At 39.2% G+C, this 25,505-nt stretch overlaps 1 protein-coding gene across 2 annotated transcripts in view; it reads left to right on the forward strand.

Moving 5' to 3' along the window:
• Positions 1 to 155: 155 nt before the first annotated feature.
• Positions 156 to 25,505, forward strand: part of WDHD1 (WD repeat and HMG-box DNA binding protein 1) — a 73,125-nt gene continuing 47,775 nt past the window's right edge. Inside the window, exons 1-11 of one of the 2 annotated variants that reach the window (XM_072629801.1) lie at positions 156 to 239; positions 3,131 to 3,250; positions 6,966 to 7,077; positions 7,874 to 8,025; positions 9,312 to 9,423; positions 9,604 to 9,654; positions 10,609 to 10,704; positions 11,569 to 11,661; positions 18,964 to 19,070; positions 19,217 to 19,358; positions 20,230 to 20,446. In XM_072629801.1, the coding sequence (XP_072485902.1) occupies positions 3,174 to 3,250; positions 6,966 to 7,077; positions 7,874 to 8,025; positions 9,312 to 9,423; positions 9,604 to 9,654; positions 10,609 to 10,704; positions 11,569 to 11,661; positions 18,964 to 19,070; positions 19,217 to 19,358; positions 20,230 to 20,446 (1,159 nt within the window). In that variant the 5' untranslated portion in view covers positions 156 to 239; positions 3,131 to 3,173. The remainder of the gene's footprint in view (positions 240 to 3,130; positions 3,251 to 6,965; positions 7,078 to 7,873; positions 8,026 to 9,311; positions 9,424 to 9,603; positions 9,655 to 10,608; positions 10,705 to 11,568; positions 11,662 to 18,963; positions 19,071 to 19,216; positions 19,359 to 20,229; positions 20,447 to 25,505) is intronic. The other variant, XM_072629802.1, reaches the window with a different exon arrangement.

Raw genomic sequence — 25,505 nt, forward strand, 5'->3', positions numbered from 1 at the left:
ACACCGCCACTTCCGAGTTCGACTCCTTCTCTTCCTTTCGCGGCCGCTCCCATCCCGGCCGGCTGGTCTCCTAGCAACCACCTGCGTGGCGGTGACGACATCCTTCAGCGACCCGGTTCCCCGAGCTTCAGTGCGCCTGCGGGGTGGAGCCGGCGCGTCGAAGTCGTCATCGGCGCGACGGCGGAGCGCGGGAAAGCGTCCGGAGCTTGACTGTTCCTACGCGGTTCTTCGCTTGTTAGGTGAGTAGCGGCCCCTGAACCTCTGGTTGTCCGCCCCTTTGTCCTTGGAGAGAATTATTGCCTCGTTCTCTCCAGCTCCATTCTTGTCACGCTCCCGAACACTGACAGCCCCGTGTCCGGGGGAGGGGACCCATGCGCGGGTGGGAGGCAACTCTCATCACGGTCCCCCGGGTCCCACAGTGAAGTACCGCAAAGAATCCCCATTTCCCCTCTCCGTTCCCGTTCCTCTCTCTCTCCTTCTCCCTTTCCCCTCCTCTTCCTCTTCTTCCATTGAAAGGTTTTTGTTGTTCCTGAAAAACAGCTCTTGGAAGTTCAGTTGTAAATTGGTAATTTCCTCTGAAGTTCTCCTTCCTTCCCCCCATCTCCGTACTTCAGCTGGATGCATGTTTGTCAGTGTAAAGTCAACCCAACAAACCTGTGAGGGGCCTACTGTGTGCTAGGTACTGTGCTAAGGGGGTGCGGAAAGAGGCCTCCTGTGTGCTAGGTACTGTGCTAAGGGGGTGCGGAAAGAGGCCTCCTGTGTGCTAGGTACTGTGCTAAGGGGGTGCGGAAAGGGGCCCACTGTGTGCTAGGTACTGTGCTAAGGGGGTGCGGAAAGAGGCCCACTGTGTGCTAGGTACTGTGCTAAGGGGGTGCCGAAAGAGGCCTCCTGTGTGCTAGGTACTGTGCTAAGGGGGTGCGGAAAGAGGCCTCCTGTGTGCTAGGTACTGTGCTAAGGGGGTGCGGAAAGGGGCCCACTGTGTGCTAGGTACTGTGCTAAGGGGGTGCGGAAAGAGGCCCACTGTGTGCTAGGTACTGTGCTAAGGGGGTGCCGAAAGAGGCCTCCTGTGTGCTAGGTACTGTGCTAAGGGGGTGCGGAAAGAGGCCCACTGTGTGCTAGGTACTGTGCTAAGGGGGTGCGGAAAGAGGCGTCCTGTGTGCTAGGTACTGTGCTAAGGGGGTGCGGAAAGAGGCCCACTGTGTGCTAGGTACTGTGCTAAGGGGGTGCGGAAAGAGGCCCACTGTGTGCTAGGTACTGTGCTAAGGGGGTGCGGAAAGAGGCCCACTGTGTGCTAGGTACTGTGCTAAGGGGGTGCGGAAAGAGGCCTCCTGTGTGCTAGGTACTGTGCTAAGGGGGTGCGGAAAGAGGCCCACTGTGTGCTAGGTACTGTGCTAAGGGGGTGCGGAAAGAGGCCCACTGTGTGCTAGGTACTGTGCTAAGGGGGTGCGGAAAGAGGCCCACTGTGTGCTAGGTACTGTGCTAAGGGGGTGCGGAAAGAGGCCTCCTGTGTGCTAGGTACTGTGCTAAGGGGGTGCGGAAAGAGGCCCACTGTGTGCTAGGTACTGTGCTAAGGGGGTGCGGAAAGAGGCCCACTGTGTGCTAGGTACTGTGCTAAGGGGGTGCGGAAAGAGGCCTCCTGTGTGCTAGGTACTGTGCTAAGGGGGTGCGGAAAGAGGCCCACTGTGTGCTAGGTACTGTGCTAAGGGGGTGCGGAAAGAGGCCCACTGTGTGCTAGGTACTGTGCTAAGGGGGTGCCGAAAGAGGCCTCCTGTGTGCTAGGTACTGTGCTAAGGGGGTGCGGAAAGAGGCCTCCTGTGTGCTAGGTACTGTGCTAAGGGGGTGCGGAAAGGGGCCCACTGTGTGCTAGGTACTGTGCTAAGGGGGTGCGGAAAGAGGCCCACTGTGTGCTAGGTACTGTGCTAAGGGGGTGCCGAAAGAGGCCTCCTGTGTGCTAGGTACTGTGCTAAGGGGGTGCGGAAAGAGGCCCACTGTGTGCTAGGTACTGTGCTAAGGGGGTGCGGAAAGAGGCGTCCTGTGTGCTAGGTACTGTGCTAAGGGGGTGCGGAAAGAGGCCCACTGTGTGCTAGGTACTGTGCTAAGGGGGTGCGGAAAGAGGCCCACTGTGTGCTAGGTACTGTGCTAAGGGGGTGCGGAAAGAGGCCCACTGTGTGCTAGGTACTGTGCTAAGGGGGTGCGGAAAGAGGCCTCCTGTGTGCTAGGTACTGTGCTAAGGGGGTGCGGAAAGAGGCCCACTGTGTGCTAGGTACTGTGCTAAGGGGGTGCGGAAAGAGGCCCACTGTGTGCTAGGTACTGTGCTAAGGGGGTGCGGAAAGAGGCCCACTGTGTGCTAGGTACTGTGCTAAGGGGGTGCGGAAAGAGGCCTCCTGTGTGCTAGGTACTGTGCTAAGGGGGTGCGGAAAGAGGCCCACTGTGTGCTAGGTACTGTGCTAAGGGGGTGCGGAAAGAGGCCCACTGTGTGCTAGGTACTGTGCTAAGGGGGTGCGGAAAGAGGCCTCCTGTGTGCTAGGTACTGTGCTAAGGGGGTGCCGAAAGAGGCAGTGCAGCCCCTGCCCTCAAGGAAACGTAACACCCAAGCAAATTTGTACAAACAAGCCATATACAGGATAACTAGGAAAAATTAATAAAGGGAAGGCACTGTCATTAAGAGAGACTGGGGAAGGCTTCCTGTAGGAGGTGGAATTATTTGTTAGTTTATATATTGGACAGGACTGGTACTGATCTAATTAAAGAAGGGGAAGGAGATAGAGATTCCAAATCAGAAGAGGTGTATTCTGGAAAATCAAGGAGTTCAGGTTATCAGCCAGCTTTTAAAAATGTTTAAATGTTGTATTGATTTTTTTTTAAAAACATAGCCGTCATTTCCCATCAATCAGCTCTCCACAGAACCCTCCTGCATAGCAAAGATATACAGTTAAACAAAAACAAACTCAGGTTTTGACCATATCTGAAAACATATATACTTCATTGCCCTCCTGTAGTAGACCACCTCTACTGAGAGGAAGTAACAGTTTTATTAGCTCTCTAGAGTCAGAGTTGTAATTCATTTGTCTGTGTGTTTTATTGTCTAGTTTTTATTAGCTCATTTAAATTTATTATTTTAAAATTTAAGGTAGGTTTTTAGAAAAACCTGTTTCGGATAGCAAAAGAAGAAGATGCCTGCCACTCAAATGCCAATGAGATATGGACATCCAGAGGGACATACAGATGTTTGTTTTGATGATTCTGGGAGGTAATGTATTTTCCTTATATTTTATGCAGATATGAAATATTAGCATAGTAAACAGAATAATGTTTAAATGTATAAGCTTTAAGACATACAATATACTTTTGTATGTTAAGTATGCAGTTGACCCACAGTTACTTGGAGGAATAATATAACAGATAATCCCAAATGTCTAGAGTCACAGACTTTGGAGCTGTTTTAGAGTCAGGAAGTCCTGAGTGTCAGTTTTTCATCTCTGAAATAAGGAAAATAATACCTGTATGTCTGTTAAAATAGATTATCTGAAATAAAAAGAAACGAAGGACAAAGTTACCTAGTATCTAAAATTTAATTTGCAAAGCTAGCATCTCCATATCAAATCAGGTCATCTTATTTCTCAGATGTCAGAGATCCAGAGTGATTTACAGAGTTGATTTTTATAACAGAAAAGAGAAATAAAAAAAGACAGAAATTTGTTTTGAACGTAATTCAGTTGGACAAGGCAGGTCATCTGATTATTTAGCTTCTCCTAGGCTTCTTAATCCTTCCCCAGAAGTCCTTTCTCCAGAAAGCATACTATGAAAGAGGAACTTGAAGTCAGTAGTTGGCAGACATTCCCCTCACCACCCCTATCTTAGAAGATTCTATTACTCAACTTAGACTCTAACTCAAGGAAAAAAGGCAGCTTATCCACTAATACTGGAGGGAAATTTGAAGTTGAAACCTGTACCAGCTTCACAGTGCACCCTATCACTATGGCCACTGCAGAAAAACATGTATCTAGCTCTGACTTCTGTAAGCTGGCCTTCTTTTGCCAGTCTTGTTTCACTTAGGGCTATGATACCTCCTGAGTTCTCTTGCAACAAGAGCTGTTTGTTTTTCAGGTCTACTAGATTTTGTGTCCATAAATCCATAAAAATGGATTTTGTCCATATGTGCACATTCCATGTATCAGTGGTGATTAGAATCATTTTTGCAAAAGGTTTTGTCCATTTTTTGATGTTTTTACCACAGGATAGAATCCCTACTTGCTGCACTAAGCAGGCCAGAGTTAGTTTAGGTAAAGCAGACAATTTTTAGGGTGCCTTTTCTAGCCCCTTCCTCATCCCAGGAGGTGAGCAGTGTAGTCCTTGAAAAAGCCTCCCACTGCTACTTCTTCCAGTAAGAAGACAACTTTGCGGCCTGGGCCACTTGTGTGCTGAGTAGTGACCACAGCTCCCAGTGTTATATACACCTGCTGCTCAGTCACTTTTCTGTTGCCACAGGACTTTAAGGTGGGTAAAAGTGGTAAAATAGTATGGATGTTGTCTTTTCACTTGCTCATAAAATGGATTTAAGTGAGGCAGAGTTACATGAAGTCGTTGGACTCTCTTCTAGAATCATTGGAGTTCAGTGGCAAAAGTCAAGACAACTGGTGATGGCTTGGGATGTAATGGATCTTTGGTGTCTTCAATGTCTAACAAAGGTCTAAAGCCTCCACCGCTTCTACCTTAGGTGCCTCCATGGGCATTGGAACAGATTTTTCTCATCCACCTATTCTGCCTAGTGAAATCTTCCCTTGCCTGGGGTAGACGCCTGCCTAAGTCACTGATGGGTTTGAGACGCTCATTTATCCTCAACCTGATTTAGCCCTTCTGCTGAAATGGTTTACCGGAATGCACGCACGTGCGAGTGTGTGTGTGTAAATAGGTGTTTTTCAAACTTTGAGTAACATGAGCTTATTTGTAGACAGAAAAGAAGAAACAAGTAGATAGGAAGAGAATGAAGAATATGTAGTGGCGGCAATCTTCTGAAGAAGGTGGAATCAAAGATGTTTATAGAAAGGTTCAGCTTTACAAGGAGGGATATTCTTTTAGATACTGTGGGGAAGAAGGAAATAGTGAGGATTGATGTAAGAAGAAGGAACTCTTGGTAAATTGCTTCAGTTTTTTCAGTGAAACATGAGGTAAGTTCTTCTGCTGAGAGGTTTGGAGAGGAGTGTAGCAGGAGGCTTGACATAAGAAGAGAAGGTTCAGAACAGTAGTATCTGGTTAGATAGAGAATTGATTTAGGAAGTAGTAGGATTGCTTTGCTGCTGTGAGGACACAGTTGATATTAGATAACAAAATAATAATGAATTTGAACCAGTTAGCACTTTCATGACTTCCTCCAGACCCATTTAGCTTTACATAAATAGAACTGAAGGAAGTGCATGATGGAAGTAATCGAGGCTTGTAACTGAGCAAGGTGTGTGGTTGGCAGTATGACAAAGAGGCAAGGGATTTGAGAGAAGAGCATAGTGTAGAGTTGAACTGGTCCATCAAGTGGTTACGATTGCGAAGGGAAGAGAGTGTAGCTTGTACAAGGGTACCTTGGGAAAAGTTATGAGGATGGTGAGGATAAAGAATAGAGCTGGGGGAAGTATGGCATAGGGAAATCTGGAATGAAAAAAGATTATGACAGATAAGAATTTCTGAGTTCTTGAATACAGCATTGATATACTTTTGAGTGATGAAATTATCAAGTGTCTTAATCCTTATGTATGGTTGTGAGGTAGAGTAGATGAATAGATCATGGGAATTGATTAGGTTGAGGAACTTGGAAATTGGAGTATTTGAGGGAATATCAATATGTATGTTGAAGTCTGCCATTATCATGGTAGGATTTGGGGTAGAGACAATTACTGAACTCATGAAAGAAGGAGGCAAGATTCCTTGGATGTCAGTAAATAATTGCCACTAGAATCTGAAGTGGGTGAAAAATTTGGATATGGTTAACTTCAAAGGAAGAGAGGTTTTTAAATGATTTCTATTATTGTAGTCAAGGGAGAGTCTGGAAATGACAGTGGGAAGCAACTTTTCCACCAGTGAATGATAGAATGGTATGAAAGAAAGTGTAGCCAGCGCTAGAAAGCGTGACCAGAGAAACAGTGTCCTCAGGAGGTAGAAAGGTCTCAGTGAATGCCAGAAGATAGGAGGGAGAGGGGAAGAGGTTTAAGATCACAGGAAGAGAGCAGGATAAAATGGATGGGCAGATTTGGAGTCTGTTATTTCTGAATAGCATTGAGGTAGATGGGAATAAAGGGGTAAAAGTTGGTGTTTGGAAGTGCGTTTGGAGTGAATGAATCCAGACAGAATATCAGAAAATGGAGATGAACCTTTTGTAGGAAGCACTATCAAGATATATGTATATCAGTATAGTTCAAGATTGTCCCTCAAAGCCTGACCTCTAGGCAGATGGTGTCACTTTTTTCAGGGAGTTCCCGAAGGACCAGAAGAAGGTGTGGTCTAGGGATTCTGGGAGCTCAGTCAGGAGGCAGGTGGTAGTAAGAGGTAGGCCCTCAAAGTCTTATATAAATGTGACCTGTATGTTCTGTACCACAGTTCATATAAACTGTGAATAATTGAGCTCGTATATTTTTCATGCTACTTATTCCTTGATATTTTTCTTTCAGTGGTCATGAATAACCATAGCATCTTAAAATTTAGAGCAAGAAGGGGTCCTTAGAAATCTCATCCCATTTCACCTCAGGTTTAAATTTTTTTGTAACAGTTGAAGAAAGTTATCTTAAGGTATCTTTTGTTTAAATGTGAGTAAATTTATCGAGTGGCAGCTTGAATCCATAAATAAAAATGGTTACAATGTGTGATAACTCTTTTATCTTTTAATAGGACAGAAAAACTAGGTGAATATTGTGTTTATGTGAGTGTGGGTTGTGTATTTGCATATATATGTATATGTTTGTAATTTTCTTTTTAAACAGTTGTATTGTAACTTGTGGAAGTGATGGAGATGTGAGAATTTGGAAAGACCTGGATGACGATGATCCCAAATCTATTAATGTTGGAGACAGGGCTTATTCATGTGCTTTAAAGGTATTAGAAATAATCATAAGATCTTTTTGTTAAAAGATACAGGCTTTGTAGTCTGAATCTCATAATTTCACAAACTAATGCTTTTTCAGAAGCGTATGTAATCTTTTGTCTACTTTTTAAGAAATAAAAACATCAAGGAATGAAAAATGTTAATTTTTAAATACATGTAAACAGACATTTTTGTTGATTTTTTTTGTTTTTATATTATCTTCATTTCTGAATATTTTCCCTTCCTTTTCCCTGTATCCTTTGTTTAAAAAACAAAACAAAACACTTTAGCAAGCACAACCAAAAGATGGAACCTATACTTTATTTAGTATTCTACACTTAAAACTACACATCTCTGCAAACAAGGAAAGATTGTATGTAATTTTAAAAAGTTAAGTAATATTTCTTGCACAAGGGAACACTTTTTATGCTAGAGTCCAGCAAATTAAAATAATAAAGGACAAAGGTATTTTTTCCCTTAAAAAATGAGCTTTATCGTATCCCTCCTTTTCTTGAATGTTAGGGTAAATCAAATTTTAACATGTTACCTTTTGAATATTTCCTAATGTTTTATGCTACATAATTAAGTTAATGATCTGTTGCTTATTAGAGAAATAAGAACATGTTTTCAGAGTATGTTTTATAAACTGTCAGGTCTTCCAAAGGTACTCCATTGGCATTTAGGAGGTTTGATAGTTGTTTGAAGTTTTCAATGTGGAAAAATTCGGGATCAGTTTTGATCCATCCTGTCAAACATTTTTCATTTTACAATTTTGTAATTAATTCTGGTGTGTATTTTTTTTCTTAGAAAGGAAAATTGGTCACCTCAGTATCTAATAATACTATTCAAATTCATACATTCCCTAACGGAGCTCCAGATGGTATACTGACTCGATTCACTGCAAATGCAAACCACGTGGTCTTTAATAGAGATGGTGCCAAAATTGCTGCTGGATCTGGGTAATGCTTGTAGTTGGAAAAGCTAACAGTTTAGTGAAAAATGACTGACACAAATTGGGAACAGTCAGTGTGGGAGTGAATGTAGAAGGACAGGAATGTTGATGTGCTATTTGAACTGGTCCAGTTATTTTGGATTTTAGTTTAACCTAATTAGGCAAGAAAAGCAACTCAGTAGTCCATACTGAGCATATATGCCAAGGACTTCGGTGATGGAGATTCATTATATGCCAAAATATTTGTAGATTTAGTCTCTGTGTTCACAAAGAGCTAGAAACAAGGTGGTTTCATCAATTGGGGAATAGCTGAAAAAATTGTGGTATGTGAGTGTACTGGAAATATTCATGTAGAGTATGAAATGGCTCAGAAATTCAGAGAAAGAGGGAAGATTTGTATAAATCAGTTTTGAGTGAAGTAAGCAGAACTATGAGAGTAGTATATACAATTAACTGTTACAGTGTAAACAAAAAGATCACTAAAAGAAAATTAAACCCTAAATAATCGAAAAATTAGTGATGCTTCCAGAAAACAGATAGCAAAAAATACCATGCTAGCTCTGAGTCAGAGGACCTGGAGATCCTACATCTCACCTTTGTTACCTGTGAGAACCCAGGCAAAGTCATTTAACTTCTCTGTGCCCATTTCCTCATTTATAAAATAAGGAGTTGCCTGGTTAGATGGCCTGTTAGATATCTTCCTACTCTAGTTGATTTTTTAATATTGGCTGCTATGTCACATTATTCTGGGTTTTAAAAATAGTTTTAGGATTATAAACTCCTTGAAGGCAGGAACTGTTTCCTTTGTAACTTCACAATAAAGTTTAACATATTACTTTATAGATGATTTTGATTGAAAAAATAAGGATTCAAAATGAATTTTTTATGTAAAATCTTATTAAAATACTTTTTTTGAAGTCTAGACAAGTGAACCAAGTTTAGATTCTGTTATTTGAAATTTTTCTTATTAGGGATAGGGAAAATTATGAGTTGCCTTGGGGCCTGGCTCAGTGATGGCTGTGATACCCCTATAATTTTTAAAACATAGAATATTTAAATTGGAAATGAAGACAAGTTTAACATACAGTCAGTGCAGATATTTACTAAATTATTAGGATTTTGGACATGCAATTTCAGATTACATGTGTAAGCAGAGCTGAAAGTTAAATGAAGTAAAAATTAGATATTGCTGAAATACTTATTATTTTGAAGTATGTTAGATCTGAGTCATGGTTTTTAAAAAGACTTTCCATTTTAAATTTTATTCATATATAATCATTTCATTGTTTACAGTGATTTTTTGGTGAAAGTTGTGGATGTAATGGATAGTAGTCAACAGAAAACATTCCGAGGACATGATGCCCCTGTGTTAAGTGTTTCCTTTGATCCAAAGGACATCTTTCTGGTATTTTTTAATTGTTTTCACTTATTCCTCGCTGTAAATGTGTGCTTTTAGATTTGTAAGAGAATAATTAAGGAGAAACTTACATGCAGCTTGATAAATTTGGTAATTTACTATTTCTTGTATCATTTGGATAGGGCTTATGAATATAAATATAGTTTTAACTTTTATGTACCTGTTCAGGCATCGGCGAGTTGTGATGGCTCAGTTAAAGTATGGCAAATCTCAGATCAGGTAAATATCCGTTTCCATTTAAATATTTGTGTGTATTTCCTGATTCACCAGATATTTACTGTTTATGATGTTGCATGATATCATTAATCTGAATAGCCTAACAGCTGTTTAGGTGAGTAACTTTTTGTCTCTTCTGCTTATCTCTGAGTGGCATTAGATGGACACTTTATCTATTCACATATTTGTGTGTTATACAGAAACATAATAAATCAAAGGGACATAGAAGTAAGTTGTATTTATAAAGACCTGAAATTATGTTTATGAAGTCTCCAGAGGCTTTTCATTTCCTCAAGGATAAAATATAAACCCTTCTAGTTGTTTTTAAAAGTCCTTCAAATCCTAGTCCCAACTTATTTTTCTAACTGTATTGTGTGTTACTTGTACCTGGGACACATACTACTCTCCAGCCTTACTGCACTGTATATTTCCTCTTATACAATGATCCACTCCTATCCCCCATGTGTGAAGTATATTCCCTTCTCCGTGCCTCTTAGGCTCCCTAGTTTTCTTCAAGTTTTAGACCAAGTACCACCTTCATGAGCCCTTTACTAATTTTCATTCCAGCTAGTAATTAATTACCTTTATGTACTTTATATATTCCTATGGATGAATTAACTAGCATTTATTAAGTGCCTCTCATGTACCAGGCACTGGGGTTACAATGATAAAAATAAAACAGTGTCAATTCTCAAGGTGCTTATTACCCTATCTGTTTCCAAAGCACTCAAAATGTTAAGCAAATATTTTGCACATTTATAATTAAAAAAAAATAGCTTAAGCATAATTAAAACCTTTAACACTTTGTCATTTTGTGAGAATTTTTGGTTATTTATAAAAATAAAATTTTAACTGAAAAGCTAATATCTTGTTGCTTCAAAACCTATATATTTGAATTTTGCTTAATTTTCTGAGATTATCAGAAAGTGAAATAATTTTCTAATTTTTTAAAATCAGACGTGTGCTATTAGCTGGCCATTGCTACAAAAGTGTAACGATGTGGTAAATGCAAAATCAATATGCAGACTTGCTTGGCAACCAAAAAGTGGGAAGGTAAGTAAAACTTGAAAACATTTTAACCTTTATTTTAATTTTTTGCTCCAATCTGTCAACTTTTGGTTGCAAGACCTTCAATATACTTAGAAACTTCAGAATCTAAATCAAAATTAATATTGAAATAATGTAAGATCTTTTTTCTGTTGACGTGTTTAAGACTGAAATAACACTTTAAGAATTGTACATTTTGCATTAAAAAAACCTACAATTTTTATTTCTCTTTTATTAAAAAACCGAAATTTTTGCTCTGTAATTTTTTTTTACCACATTGAAATGATAAAAGTTGATGTGTTTTTCATGTAAATTTTTGTTTTGGATTTTAGAATTAGCATTAGAAATACATGTTATTTTTTCTATAGATATATTAGCAACTGAAAATGTGTAAGAAATTTTTCTTGTAAAGTTTAAAAACCAAAAGCTACTTTCTAAGTGTTGAAAGAATTCTAGGTTTTTTAAAGATAGGTAATAGTCTCCTCTCTAAGGCCATTCCATTGAGACTTCTCCTTCTCATAGGTCATCCTCATCAGAGGAGACAAATTATACAGTTTTAAAGTACCTCGTATTTGTATATACATTTTTTTAAGTCATTGTTGCCAGTTTTAAAGTAATAGTATCATATGCCACAGTTTTAGTATAATAAGTTGAGATAATATATATTATATTTAATTTTATCTTTGCAATATATAATAATATACTTCATAGTCTTATATTAAAAATGTTTCAGTTAGTAATAAATAGCTTTCTTTTTTCTCAGTATAGTTAATGCTTCATTGATATACATTAAAGCTTTCATTTTCTTTTCTAAATTAAACTTAACTCAGAGTTGTTTAATTTGATTTAAAATATTTATCTTCCTAATAGCTACTGGCAATTCCAATAGGAAACACCATCAAGCTATACAGAAGAGAAACCTGGAGAAATGAATTTGATCTTTCAGATAATTTCATCACTCTGGTAGGTTTTGTTGATTACTTTTTCAAGAGAGAGAGAGGTGAATGTTTAATGCACACTCTGCCCAACTTGATAGGATAAACTGAGTTGTCTCAGTTTTTTCTTGCTGTAGATGCTCCAGTTTTGTTTTTCTTGCCAAATCTTCAGGTGGCAATTATAATTATTACACAGTAATCATAGATCGTATGATACAGTGTTATAATACAGTTTTTAAAAATATACTTTACTAAAATGCAGTTTTCTTTTAAAAATTGATACTTTTTTTAACATGTCATTTCTCACCTTTTCAGTGAACCATAGTAACAGAACAAAACAGAGCTTAAGTTTTTTTAAAGAAACACCAAATAAAATAGTTAACTTTCTGATTCTTTTTAAGAAAGAGAAAAAACACATGATTAATATTCATAACAAATACAGAGTAAAGTGAGCAAACTAGGAGAAGAATTTATACATTGACAACATTGTAGAGAAAAACGACTTTGAAAGGCTTTAGAATTCTCATTAATGCGTACCTTCCTTCCAGCAGGTGGCAAAAGAGTAACTGGCTTTCTCTGTTACTAGTCCTCTTCCCCCTTCCTTCCTGCCAAATACCAGTTCTCAGGGAGTGACTTTTGGTATGGGAGAGTGAGAGGATGGATTGTATTTCCTTAATAAGGAGCATGAACAGTTGTAAGAGAAATTTCAGAGTATTTGTCAGTTGTAGAATTCAGTGTCTTGGGTAGCTTACGTATGATTTGCTTTTGTAAAATCAATTGACTTTATTGAAAGCTTCTGATGAGGATTATTCTTTATCCTTTTTCATGTGGTTAAATTGGGGAGTTATAAATACTTTGCTCCATAAAGATGAATTCTCTGTCCCGCTAATTCCCCACTGGTCAGCAAAGGAGGAAGTAAATTTTTAAAAGAGATAGATTTGCTGGATTAAATTTTTGCCCCTTACAATGGGCAGGCCTGACACAGCCTGGTCTTCTTTTAGTTTAGGCTAGATATTAAAATGATGCTCTTTGATAGTTAGCAAAAGGAGGTTTACTTTGTTATAGCATAGCAAGAATATTGCAGCTCTTAGCTTGAATAGTCATGCAGTGCATCTGATCAGTATTGGTCTGGTGTGGTGACTTGTTGCCTCCACCACGTCTGAAGGACCCCAACCCCATATGGCTAGGCATTTTTACTTTAGGTGACTTGGAAGCCTTGCCAGTATGGTCAGCGGTTATTAGGAAGCTATATCAACTGAGGAGCAGGTTTGAGCCTTAGCAGCCTGCTATTCAAGTCTAGAGGATAGCTTTATCAGTCATTCGTTAATCATTTATTAAGTGCCAAGCACTGTGCTATGTGCTAGGCATACAAAAAGAGACAAAAGACGATCCCTGCCATGAAGAAGTTCATAGTCTAATGGGATAGATGCAGTGACAAGCCATGACGTATATACAGACAAGCTATTTACAGAATAATGAAGAAATAACTAAGAGAGGGAAGGCACTAGAATTAAGAGAGGTTGAGAAAGGCTTCCTGTAGAATATGGGATTCTAATTGGTACTTAAAGGAAGCCTGTTAGATTAGGGTGAAGGAGAGAAATCTAGGCTTGGGAGACAGACAGAGAAAATACCTAGAGCTAACACTAGCAGGCCAGTAGCATGGTGTTAAAGCAAATATGGCAGGAAATAAAGGATAAGAAGACTGGAAAGATAAAAAGTGGTAGGTTATGTAGGGATTTGAACACCAAAAAATATTTTGTATTTGGTCCTGAAGGCAATAGGAAACCACTGGTCTTTACTGAGTAGTGGGGTTATATGAACAAACTTGCTTTTTATGAAAAATTATTTTAATGACTGAATGCAGGATAGATTGGAGGCAGGCACATCTACCAGTAGTAGTCTAGGCATGAAGCGATTGAATGGTGGCAGTCAGAATAGAAAAGGGGACATATTTGAGAGATCTTGCAGAGGTGAAATCAATAGGCCTTGGGATTTGAGGGAGTGAGAGATAGTGAGGAGTTAAGTACGATGTCTAGGTTACAGACTTGAGTGACTGGAAGGATGATATTACTCCACAGTAATAGGGAAGGTAGGATGAGGGGAGAGTTTAGGAGCAAGATATGATTGGAAGTCAGCAGAGAAGGTAGAACTAGTTGGGGAGATTTGTAAATCATCAGCATACAGATGGTAAAGTCCATTGGAGTTTATGAGATCACTTTATAAAGGGAGAAAAAAAGTACTTGGAACAGAATCTTTAGGGATACCTCCAATCAGAAGGCATAATCTGGATGAGAATTCAGTAAAGGAGATGGAGAAGGAGTGGTCAGATAGATAGGAGAGCCAGAAGAAAGTGGTGCCCCAAAAACCTAGAGAAAAGAAACTATCCAGGAGGAGAGGATAATGACCAATGTCAAAGGCTGCAAAGGAGTCAAGAAAAATGAGATTTGAGATGAGGCCTTTGGGTTTGGCAATTAAGAGATCATTGGTAGCTTTGGACAGAGCAGTTTCAATGGAACGATGAGGTCAGAAGCTAGATTGTAGGGGGTTAAGAGAATGAGGAAAGAAAGTATAGATGTCTGTTGTAATATGTCCAACTTGATCCAGGATCTGAGTTGACACTGAGAGTTTCCCTTGTGTCACTACCCACTCAGTATTCTCTGGCTCACTCCCCCTCCCTCAGAACCCCATTAGGGTAATGATACCAAGTCTTTTCACCTTTTGAAGTCTCTGGGGAAGAGCTGCCCTATTCTTCCATAGGAGCTGGATAAGTATTCTCCCAGACCTTCCTTCAGGGTTTTAGGATTAACATCAAGTCAGCCAGGTGATCCCGTTTTCTCCGTGTGAACATACTTTCATTCTAGCAGTATAAAAATAGTTTTACCATTCCTATGCTGTTAAAAAAGTAAAGTACTTCCAAACAATAGACCCCAGAACCTTTTCTGGGAAGTTATCTGAACCATCTCAGAGAAAAGGAAGCCTGTCGTTTGAGGAAGACCTGAGATAATATTCAGAATGTATGTAGCCTTTTAAAGTGCTAAGGACTTCAAGGTCTAGGTGACTATACTGGGGAAGGAATAAGAAAAGGCTGGAGAGGGTTAGCCAGTTCTGTGTCCAAAAACAGTTTATTCTTATCCACTAAGTTTTCTTGGAAACAGGATCCAAGAAACTGCTGAATTCCCTTTCCTTTTCTTAGGGTGTTATTGATTTCATCATGTATATGACTTCTGGATATGACTTGGGCAGTGAGGGGCATAATAATGCAGCTATTGGTGAGCAAGAGCAAGCTTCTTACCCTGAAGTGGAATAAGAGGGCCAGTTTAACAGCTGGGACAGGTTGAGGGCCATTTGGTTTTGATGGATGCTACAGTTAGCATGAGGAACTCAGTTGTGCAGAAGCTGTCTTTTCCTTACGGAGATCACAGACTCCCATTCCCAATAAGATATAACAGTTGCCATGTCCAGATTGCCAATGGACCCACTCTCTAGCATCTGCCATTCTTGCAACAGCTCCAACCAGGCTATTGGTTCTGATGTGTGCTAACATACCCCCAAAACAACCATGCAGGAGAAGACATCAACAACATTTATTTTTGGTCCTAATTTCACAGGAGAGAGCCTTTGATTGAGTCTTGTTCTCTCCCAGACCACTGCCTGGCAGTCCTTGCAAATGAAGACCCCCTCCCCATCCTTTAAGGCTCTCTTACATGGCAGTGACATGACCTGCAGTTTAACCTACTAGAAGGATTTGCTAGCATTTTCATTCCCTAAAATATCTCCTGTTACCAAATCCAGTTGGGTATACCTTTCTTGTAATGTATAAAGTTGTTGGTAAAACAGTCAGACAAAAGATAGTCCCTCAAGAATCAGGTTCTCATAGGTGGAGGAATACTGGGAAGTTCACTCCCCTTGTAGGATTATACTTGGTTTTTTTTTTCTGGATAGGTTATTGTTGGTGGTAAGACATATCTTTTGGGTTTTAGAATATTATATTCCAAGCTCTCCTGCCAAGTATTGTGTCATTTTGATTGTGGCCACTTGGTTCTCGCCCTCCTGCTTTTTGGCTGCTTGTGGTTTTTATCTTTGACTTAGAAGCTCTGAAATTTGACTATCCTGTACCTGGGAGTTTTAATTTTGGGCTTTCTTTCAAGAGTTTGATGGAGTTTTTTTTTTCTTTTTACTTTGTCTCTGGTCCTAATGGATCTAGAAAGTTTTTACTTATGATTTCTTAAAATATGGTATACAGGCTTTTTTTTCTTTATATTATCTCTCTGTGATCTGTTTCCCAAGTTAATTGATGTTATAGGATATATACCTTACATTTTTGTCTTTTGTCTTTTGATTATATTTCTTATTGCCTCATGTCTTACTGCTTTCTGTTTGGTCCATTCTTAATTTTCAGCTACTTTACTTCTTTGGTAAGGTTTGCCATTGTCTGCTCAAAGCCATGATGTTACCTTTCCATTCTTCCCTCTCCATCTATCATTTCATTTAACTTTACTTTTTGTTTCTGTTTCTTCATTTCTTCTAGGCATTCTAATAGTCCTTGTTGCTGTTCTTTTCTTTTAGTCTCTACTGGGATTTGTGGAGTTACTCTAATTTGGGGGTTTATCTCTTGGTTTTCCCTTAGTCCATGGTGTCTCTTCATTATTTTTGGTATTTTCTTCTGTTTACTCCCATCACAGCTTTGGTTTCTAGATTGGGACTTTGTGGTATGGTCAGACTCTGCTTTCTCATCTACTCTTGGATGATATGGGAACCCTGTTTGATTCCAAATGAAGTAGGTAAGACTAACCTCTGCCTTCTGCAAGACTTCCTGGGTTTTGGCTCAATCTTTTGATAGCTCAACTTAGGTTTTGGCCTTGGCCTCTTCTCTGTCTTCTTGCACAGTCTTAACCTGGAGCTGACTTGACATTTTATTGTTAGTCTGACAGGCCCCAATAAGATGTTATTTGTTCTGTTACTAGGCTTGTGAGACCACAAGTGCTTTGCATCCCAGGGCCTGCCCTAGCACTGTCTCCTGTTCTGGCTCTGCTTGTGGACTCTTTGGCCACTGGACCATCCTATCACTGGTTTGGCCTTGTTTCCTGGTGTGGCTTATGCTTGGGAACTCTGTTGCCTGGGCATCTGTCTGGCCTTTTCTCTTGCTGTGCCTCTGGCTGCCCTGCCTTTGCCCTCCTCTACCTCTGTCTCCCCTGTGGTTCAGAGGCAGGGTGCCTACACCCTGTCCTTGTCACTAGTCTGCCCTCGTCTCCTGCTCTCAGCTCTTTGTCTTCAGCCTCCACTGGCTTATCTCCAGTCAGATCTTTTAAAGGATTCTGGTAGTCATTTTGTATAGTCCTGGACTTGATGTAGGTTACTTTATAGCTCTTTGATTTTCCTTATTGTTGCTCTTTCTGGTGAATTTTTAGGGCTTTACTGGAGTGTTTGTGTGGGACATGGGTTTAGTTTGTATCTACACTGCATCTTCCCACAATTCCTCCTAAAAAGTACAGAGTAGACTGAGAAAGATAAAGGAAAATCTTTCAAGTCAGTAAATGACAGCAGTAATGATAGCCATGATAGGTTGCCTTGAACTCAAGGAGAGGCTGTTGAGTAATGGGGCAGGGTAAAGGTCTGGATGTGAGTATGAGAAATATTACTTTGATTGCCTGAGGAAATGGGAGAAGTAGTCAGCTATCTTCTATGAGGTGATATCTTCAGGAGAAAACCAGGTTTCAATTATCACAAATAATTGAAAGAATACACAAAGGAAAAGATCAAGGATGTAGGTGAATTTATTTATAATAGAATCTGGGTTTCAAAAGTTTCTTCTTCCAGCTTTCATTAACTCATCAGTGGTGGCAGACCTTCCAGAAGGATAGACATACCTTTCTCTTCTTACTTGTTATAGTTGAAGTATTGCTTTTCACCTAGGGAAGTAACCAAATAGATTAGTGTACCATGGCTTTTGATGTTAAATCTTTTATCACAGTAGAGTGCTATGCCTTGATTCAGGGAGACCTGAGCTCAAATTTGGCCTCAGATACTTCCTAGCTATGTGACCCTGGGAAAATCACTTAACCCTGTTTGCCTCAGTTTGCTCTTCTGTAAAATGAGCTGAAGAAGGAAATGGCAACCCACTTTGCCAAGAAAAACTCAGATGGGGTGATGAAGGGTTAGACACAACTGAAAAATGACCGAACAGCAACAAAGTTGAATCATAGAATTATATGATCTCAGATTGTAATAAGGTAACAGATTAAAAAAAATTTTTTTTTTTACAACTAGTTAATTTTTATTCTTAAACCTATAGCCAAAGTAATAGTTTCAAAGAAAAATTGAATATTTATTGTATCCCTACTGTATTCCTTTGTGTAATACAGTCTAGTTAGAAGTCTTTTGAAAACTAGGTCAATGACATTTATAGAATAGTAATAATAATAGCAGCTAGCATTTATATAGTGCTTTAAGATTTGCAAAATGCTCTATATGTGTTATTTCATTTGATGCTCACAGCAACTCTACAAGGTAGGTGCTATTATTATCCTCATTTTACAGATGAGAATTGTTAGAGACACGCTTGACACTAACAAGGTATCAAGGAAAATTTATTGCAGCAGAGTTCAGAAGAATTGAACACCTTGGCCAAAGTGGTTTCAACCCCTGCCCTTTTAGGAAGGAAGAGCACTGAGTACAGAAGCAACATGAGCTATATACAATTAGTTCAACACAGATCCTTCCACCAGGAGACAGATTGGTCCATTCTCCATTAGGTCACCATCTCCTTTACATGCCTTCTATATATCTCCTCAATATGTTTCCTCCCTCCCAACATATGAATTGTGTCTAATTTTGTGCTATCTCTCCCCCCTGAGGGGAGAAGTTAATATGCAAGTAGCTTATTAAGCAAGCACAAAGAAGAAAAGCTTTTTCCTGCTTATTCCTGCTCATATTCCCCAACTGGTTCTGGCCAGTTTTAGATTTGGTCCCCTTTATCAAGAGCTTTGTGGTTTTCTGAAGGCCATTAACTGTCTCTTGATTGGTCTGTAGTCTGTAGTCTGCTAGCTTTCTTATTATCTGACTTATTCTCAAAGACTTCAGCAACTAGCGACTCTGTGGAAATTTAACTCTTTGCTGCTGTCTCTCACAGGAATACTGAGGCAGAGGGAGGTTAAATGATTTGCCCAGGGTCACACAGCTTGAAGGTATATTAGGCATGATTTGAATTTAGGTTTTCATGGCTTCAAGTCCAACGTTATCCACTGCGTCACCTAGCTGCTAAATCAAAATGTGCATATAGCCCCAACTTATCTAAAACTGCCTTTGTTTTATTATCTGTTTCTCTTGATAGCCCCTCAATGTAGTAACCTGGTCTCCTTGTGAAAAATATTTGGCAGCAGGCAGTGTAAATGGTTGTATTGTAGTTTGGAATGTGGAAACCAAAGACTGCATGGAAAGGTAGAGTTAAATATATGTTGTTTGTCTTATTCTTTTTTGTTGTTGAAAAATTCATTTGACTTCCTCTAAGTAGAATTTACTCAAAGAATGTTCATTGGAATTTCTTCATCATATTTTTAAATTCAACCTTTATTTTTTGTTTTTAGGGTGAAACATGAGAAAGGTTATACAATTTGTGGCCTGGCATGGCACCCTACCTCTAGGCAAATAGCATATACAGATGCTGAAGGAAACTTGGGACTGCTGGAAAATGTTTGTGATACAGATGAAACAAAGTCAAACAGTAAAGTAATACTATAGAAATTTGATTTTTTTAGTGGTGATTATGCATAGGTATTTACCTAAGACGGGTCAGGAACCTACAACCTCAAGGCCTTTTAGATCCTCAAGTGCATCCCTTTGACTGAATCCAAACTTCACAGAACAAATCCCCTTAATAAAAGGATTGTTCTGTAAAATTTGGACTCAATCAAAAGTCTGCAGCCAAGGATCTAGAAGACCATATGTGGCCTCAAGGCTGTAGGTTCCCCACCCCTGACTAAGATATGTTTAATATATGTTCTAAGAAGAACATTTGACAAATTCATTAATTAGGTCTCTGTTTATACCTCATTTGTCAGTTATAGTCATTTACTTGCCTCCCTACCAATATCATTAGAGTGAATAAGTAAATGAAAATGTCTTTAATTTCAACAACTGTTTGAATTGTATAATCTTAAATTTTCACAGCATGTTCTTGTGGTGATACTTGAAAGACATAATCAGTGATTAACTTTTATGATAGAATTCTAATTCACAAATATTCTTTTCTACCATGACATTAGTCCATTATATGCAGTTTGTAATATTTCTTTTAAAAAATATCAATTAAATGTTTATTTAGTGCTTACTATGTATAGTGTACTGTGGGGAATAAAAACAAGGGCCATACCCTAACACTAAGGGAACTTGCTCTCTATTTGGAGAAAAATTTGTGTGTGCAAAAGATAATTACAATATAAGGCAGTCATTTTTAACGGCCAAATAAGTGGTATAGACAACTAGTGCTATAGAAGGGAACAGAAATATATATATATTTCAACTGATTATTAATTACTTAAGTTAACTTCTGTTTAATTAAGCTTCCCTAAATAATTCCTGAGTTTAATTTTTTTTAAAGGTTTCTGGCATAGGAAACAAAACTTACAATGATCTTTTTGATGGAGATGATGATAGTGATAATGCTGATAATAGTGATTTTTTAAATGACAATTCGGAGTTCCAGTTAACTCCAAAAGGAAGAGCAAATTATGAAGATGATGAAGATGATGTCATGTTGGCTTCAGGGTACCCTCGACACAGAAATCACATTCTAGAAGATGATGACAGTTCAGTTGGTAAGAGTCTAACAATGTATATATTACAAATTAATTTAATTTTTAATTGAAGTAATTATGAAACTGCTGAAATTTTTTGCTGATAATTTTTGAAATATCAGATCAGGGAAGTGTCAGAGATAGTGCCTATTGATTTCAGAATACCATTTGATAGTCTGCTGTGTTGTCATTGTAGACAAGCTAGAGAAATGTCAGAAAAGTGATATTACAATTAGTTGTATTCATAACTAATGAATGGCCAGACACAAAGAATATTGATTAAAATATTAGTGCCATTTTTTTTCCAGTTTTGAGAGAGGTCTCTAAGGTTCTGTCTTATTTTTCATTTATATTAAGATTTGAATAAAGGTCTCTTTTCAGATTTGTATGTGACACAGTATAAAGAAGGGGAGCTTATGTATTAGATGAGAGAATCCATATTCAAAAAGTTCCCAGCTGGTTAGAATAATGTATCACATTTCATAAAATGAAATTTAGTAGGAGTAAATTTCGGCACTACACTAAAAAGTTTTTTTAGAAAAATGTGTTGGTGTTGTCTGGGGGCCATATGGCTTATAGGCTTTATGTGAAAAAGTTAGGGATTTTTGTTTGTGGTAGGATCAATACTCTGACAATAGTTGCCCAAAAAGACTCCTCTAATCAAAGAAATTTAGGGGATAGAGTGCTACTTTGGAGTCATGTAGACTTGAGTTTAAGTTCTGTCTCTGATATATGTTGGTATGGAGGACAAATCACTTAACCTCTGTATACTATCGAAATGCTGTAAGATTGTAAGTTATAAATGATGTACAGTTATAAATATGTTATAAATCTGCATTGGTGGATGGAGTTTCCATCAGGAGATACCCACACCAGTGAAATTAATGGACTGAATTCAGTCATAGACACACACAAAAAATAGTATCCCAGACATGGAAGGTAATGAATCCTTTATGTTCTACGTTGTTAAGATCACATGTGGAATACTGTGTTCTATTTGAGTGTCTTAATTTTCTTTTTACATTATAAATTCATGTATCTTTACAGAAAAAAATATTGTATATTAAATTCTGAACTTTATTCTATTATGAAATGTATTTAAGCTAGTAAGAATATCAACTCGTAGATGACTCACTCTAAATCTCCTCCCTACTGATCTATATTTATATATGGGAGAGGCAGAGAGGTGTAGTAAACAGTAGGTATTAGAGTCAAGAAGACCTGGTTTCAGGTGACCCTGGGCAAATCTCTTAACCTTGAAGTACCTTTTATAGCTCAGGAAGACTCCAAGTTGCAACAATTTCTCACCTGTATTGAGAGGCAGTTTCTTCCCTGGGGATTCCTACGTATAGCAATGAAATCATATCCAAAACAGCAATAAAAAGTTTATATACATACCTATAAATGTATACTTTTGAAAAACAGTGGAATTGTTGTGGCATGTAAACTGTGCTTCTTGTTTGGCTTTTTAAAAGATTTTTCCATTATTTTGTTTGATTTCATTTTTTTTTTTTTTAAGATATGATCCCATCCTCTTCAATTCACTCTGTGCACTCTGTCTCTATGTATGTGTGCGTGTGTGCATGTGTGTGTGTGTGTACTCCCACCCAGTACCTAGATACTGAAATGTTTCAAGAGTTACAAATATTGTCTGTCCATGTAGGAATGTAAACAGTTCAACTTTAGTAAGTCCCTTATGACTTCTCTTTGCTGTTCACCTTTTCATGGTTCTCTTCATTCTTGTGTTAGAAAGTCAGATTTTCTTTCCAGCTCTGGTCTTTTCATCAGGAAAATTTGAAAGTCCTCTATTTCATTGAAAGACCATTTTTTCTCCTGAAGTATTATACTCAGTTTTGCTGGGTAGGTGATTCTTGGCTTCAGTCCTAGTTCCTTTGACTTCTGGAATATCCTATTCCATTCCCTTCTATCTCTCAATGTAGAGGGTGCCAGATCTTGTACTATCCTGATTGTATTTCCACAATACTTGAATTGTTTCTTTCTAGCTGCTTGCAATATTTTCTCTTTCACCTGGGAATTCTGGATTTGGCCACAATGCTCCTAGGAGTTTCTCTTTTTGGATCTCTTTCATGCGGTGTTCTGCGGATTCTTTGAACGTTTATTTTGCCTTCTGGTTCTAGAATCTCAGGGCAGTTTTCCTTGATAATTTCATGGAAGATGATGTCTAGGCTCTTCTTTTGATCATGGTTTTCAGGTAGTCCCAGAATTTTTACATTGTCTCTCCTGATTCTATTTTCCAGGTCAGTTGTTTTTCCAATAAGATATTTCACATTATCTTCCATTTTTCGAATCTGCGCGGTATGTTCTGAGATATCTGTCTTTCTCATAAAGTCCTTAGCGTCCATCTGTACCATTCCAGTTTTGAAAGATCTATTTTCTTCAGTGAGCTTTTGAATCTCCTTTTCCATTTGGTTGATTCTGCTTTTGAAAGCATTCTTCTCCTCGTTGGCCCCTTGCACCTCCCTTGCCAGCTGAGTTAGGCTAGTTCTCAAGGTGCCAATTTCTTCAAGATTTTTTTGGTTCTCCTTTAGCAGGGAGCTGATCTGCTTTTCATGCTTCTCCCTCATCCCTCTCATTTCCCTTCCCAGTCTTTCCTCCACCTCTCTAACTTGATTTTCAAAATTCCTCTTGAGCTCTTCCATGGCCCGAGCCCATTGGGTGGGCTGGGACACAGAATCCTCGATTTCTGTGTCTTTGCCTGATGGCAAGCATTGTTCCTCCCCATCAGAAAGGAAGGGAGGAAGTGTTTTTTCTCTGAGAAAATACCCTTCAGTAGTTTTACTTCTTTTCCCTTTTCTTGGCATTCTCATCAACCAGTGACCTGACCTCTGAATGTTCTCCTCACACCCACCTCGCCTCCTGGTCCTCCCAGCCAGCGTTTGGGGACTGAGATTCAAATGCTGCTTCCCGCCTTAGGGTTTTTGGCGGGGGCAGGGCTGCTATTCAGTGTGAGAATTAAGATCAGGTGGTCAGGGGCAGGGCTGCCTCTCTGGCTCAGTTCCCTCCGGGGGTTTATGCTTAAACCTTCCACAATGGATCCAGGCTCCCGCCCGTTTGGGGAGCCCCTGTCTGTAGCCGCCTCTCAGCTTCTATCTCCTGGGGGGGCCCGAGCCACGGGGGCACCCCACTCCCCTCTCAACCCGCCAAAGAGACTCTCTCACCTACCCCCGTCAGTCCCCTGTTGGTGGGGGGGCTTGTAACGCCGCTGGAGATCCCGTCTCTGGAGCTTTCTCGGATCTGTACCTCTCGGAGCCGCCGCTGCCACAGCGCGACGGACCTTTTGCGAGAGGTTTGCAGGTCCCTCTGTGGGTGGGGGGACCCGTGTGGCCGCTAGAGATCCCGTCCCCGTAGCCCTCTCGGATCTTTTCCTCACGGTGTCATGGCCGGGGCAGGGCTGCTCTCTGCTCCCCGTCCCGGCGCCCAGTCCGCGGCGCGAAGGACCCCCGCGAGAGGTTTGCAGGTCTCTCCGGAACAGAAATCTCCGCTCCAATATTCTGTGGTCTCTGGGTGCAGAATTCGCCGTGGGTTGGTCCCCTCTGCCGTTCTGTGGTTTGTGGGTTCGGAGCTATGTGTATGTGCGTCTTTCTACTTCGCCATCTTGGCTCCGCCCCCCGAAATTTTTCTCTTTTCCATTATTTTGTACAGAACTTTTCATATTATATTTCTCATACTTGTTACTCTTACCAGATATAAGTGCTATAGCATAAAGTGCTGCATCATTTTAGCCATTTCCTAAATGTTAATAATTCAGGTAATTAAAATACTTAGTGGACAGTTATGATTGATTGTTGGGCACCATCCTTGAAAGAACATTGACAAACTGACATAATTCTTGAGGAAGGTGATAAGGGTGGTGAACCAGCAATGTGAGGATCAGATAAAGGAATGGAGGACCTTTGGTAATAAGTCTTTTTACCTCTGGGGTCCTTATTTTTCTCATCTGTAAAGTAAAATGTTTAATTTTAGGACTTCAAAGCATTTTCATCTCAAGTATCACCCTCTTTTTACAAGTGAGGAAATGTCGGCTTAGAGAGTTTGTTACTTCTGTTAATTCCTACAATAAGTGGCATATTTTGGCTTTGAATCTAGGCCTTCTGACTGCAAATCCAGGACTTTTTTCCACTGTCTCTATAAAATGAGTGTGACCAATAAGATTATCTAACATTCTTAACATTCTAGAACTCTTTGTTTGACTTGATAAAGAAGAGGCTTAGTTTGACCAGATGTTGGAACAAGGGACTATAAATTTATTTTCGGTCCTCCCAAGGACAAAACTAGATCTGGCAGATGGAAGGTTAAGAAAACAGATTTTCTTTCAGTGTAAGGAAGAATTTTTCAGCATTTAGAACTGTTCAATAATGCAATGAACTTTTAGGAAGTAGTAAATTTACAATCCTTGGTCTTTTTTTTTTTTAAAGCCTGAACAACAACTACCTTTCAGGAATTTCATAGAGGAGGATCCTGGGTAGTAGATTGGACTAGATTATTACCTGTTCTATGATTCTGTTATTTTACAACCTAAAAAAAATACATATTTGAATATTCAAGGTGAAATTCCACAAGTATAGTCATTTTGTATAAAAGGCTACATTTTAAAAATAGATCTTAGAGAATTCCTTGTTGTATGTAGTTTGGTTTCCAGATGTGTAGCAATACAAAAAAAATTATTTTGTCTGTCTTTAGGCTAGCAGATTGCCTAGTACTGTATAGAGCTAGGTTTAGTTTAGTATAAGAGATTCCATATTAGCAACTGTTTTTCATCAACTCAAGTATCAGAGGTTACATAGGTTTGTTTTTGCCCAAGCAATTGCCTCTTTTTTACTTTTGCTTCTACAGCCACTAGGTGCTCACTTGCTGTAGTAAGGAAGTCATGAGATTTAGGCCTGCCATTGGATTAGAATGTTCTCTTTTCTGTTTTGACTGGTGTGTAAGTGTCCATTGTGTTCAGATCAGTGGGATGGTATTGCCAAGAGATGATCTCCTCAGTGGCTGATTAGCAGGTCAGATGGCCCACAGTTTATATGAGATAATCAGAAATTGGTCTTTATTTTCACAACAGCTT

Source organism: Notamacropus eugenii, chromosome 1 (assembly GCF_028372415.1).
Source record: "Notamacropus eugenii isolate mMacEug1 chromosome 1, mMacEug1.pri_v2, whole genome shotgun sequence".
NCBI classification, from domain to species: Eukaryota; Metazoa; Chordata; class Mammalia; order Diprotodontia; family Macropodidae; genus Notamacropus; species Notamacropus eugenii.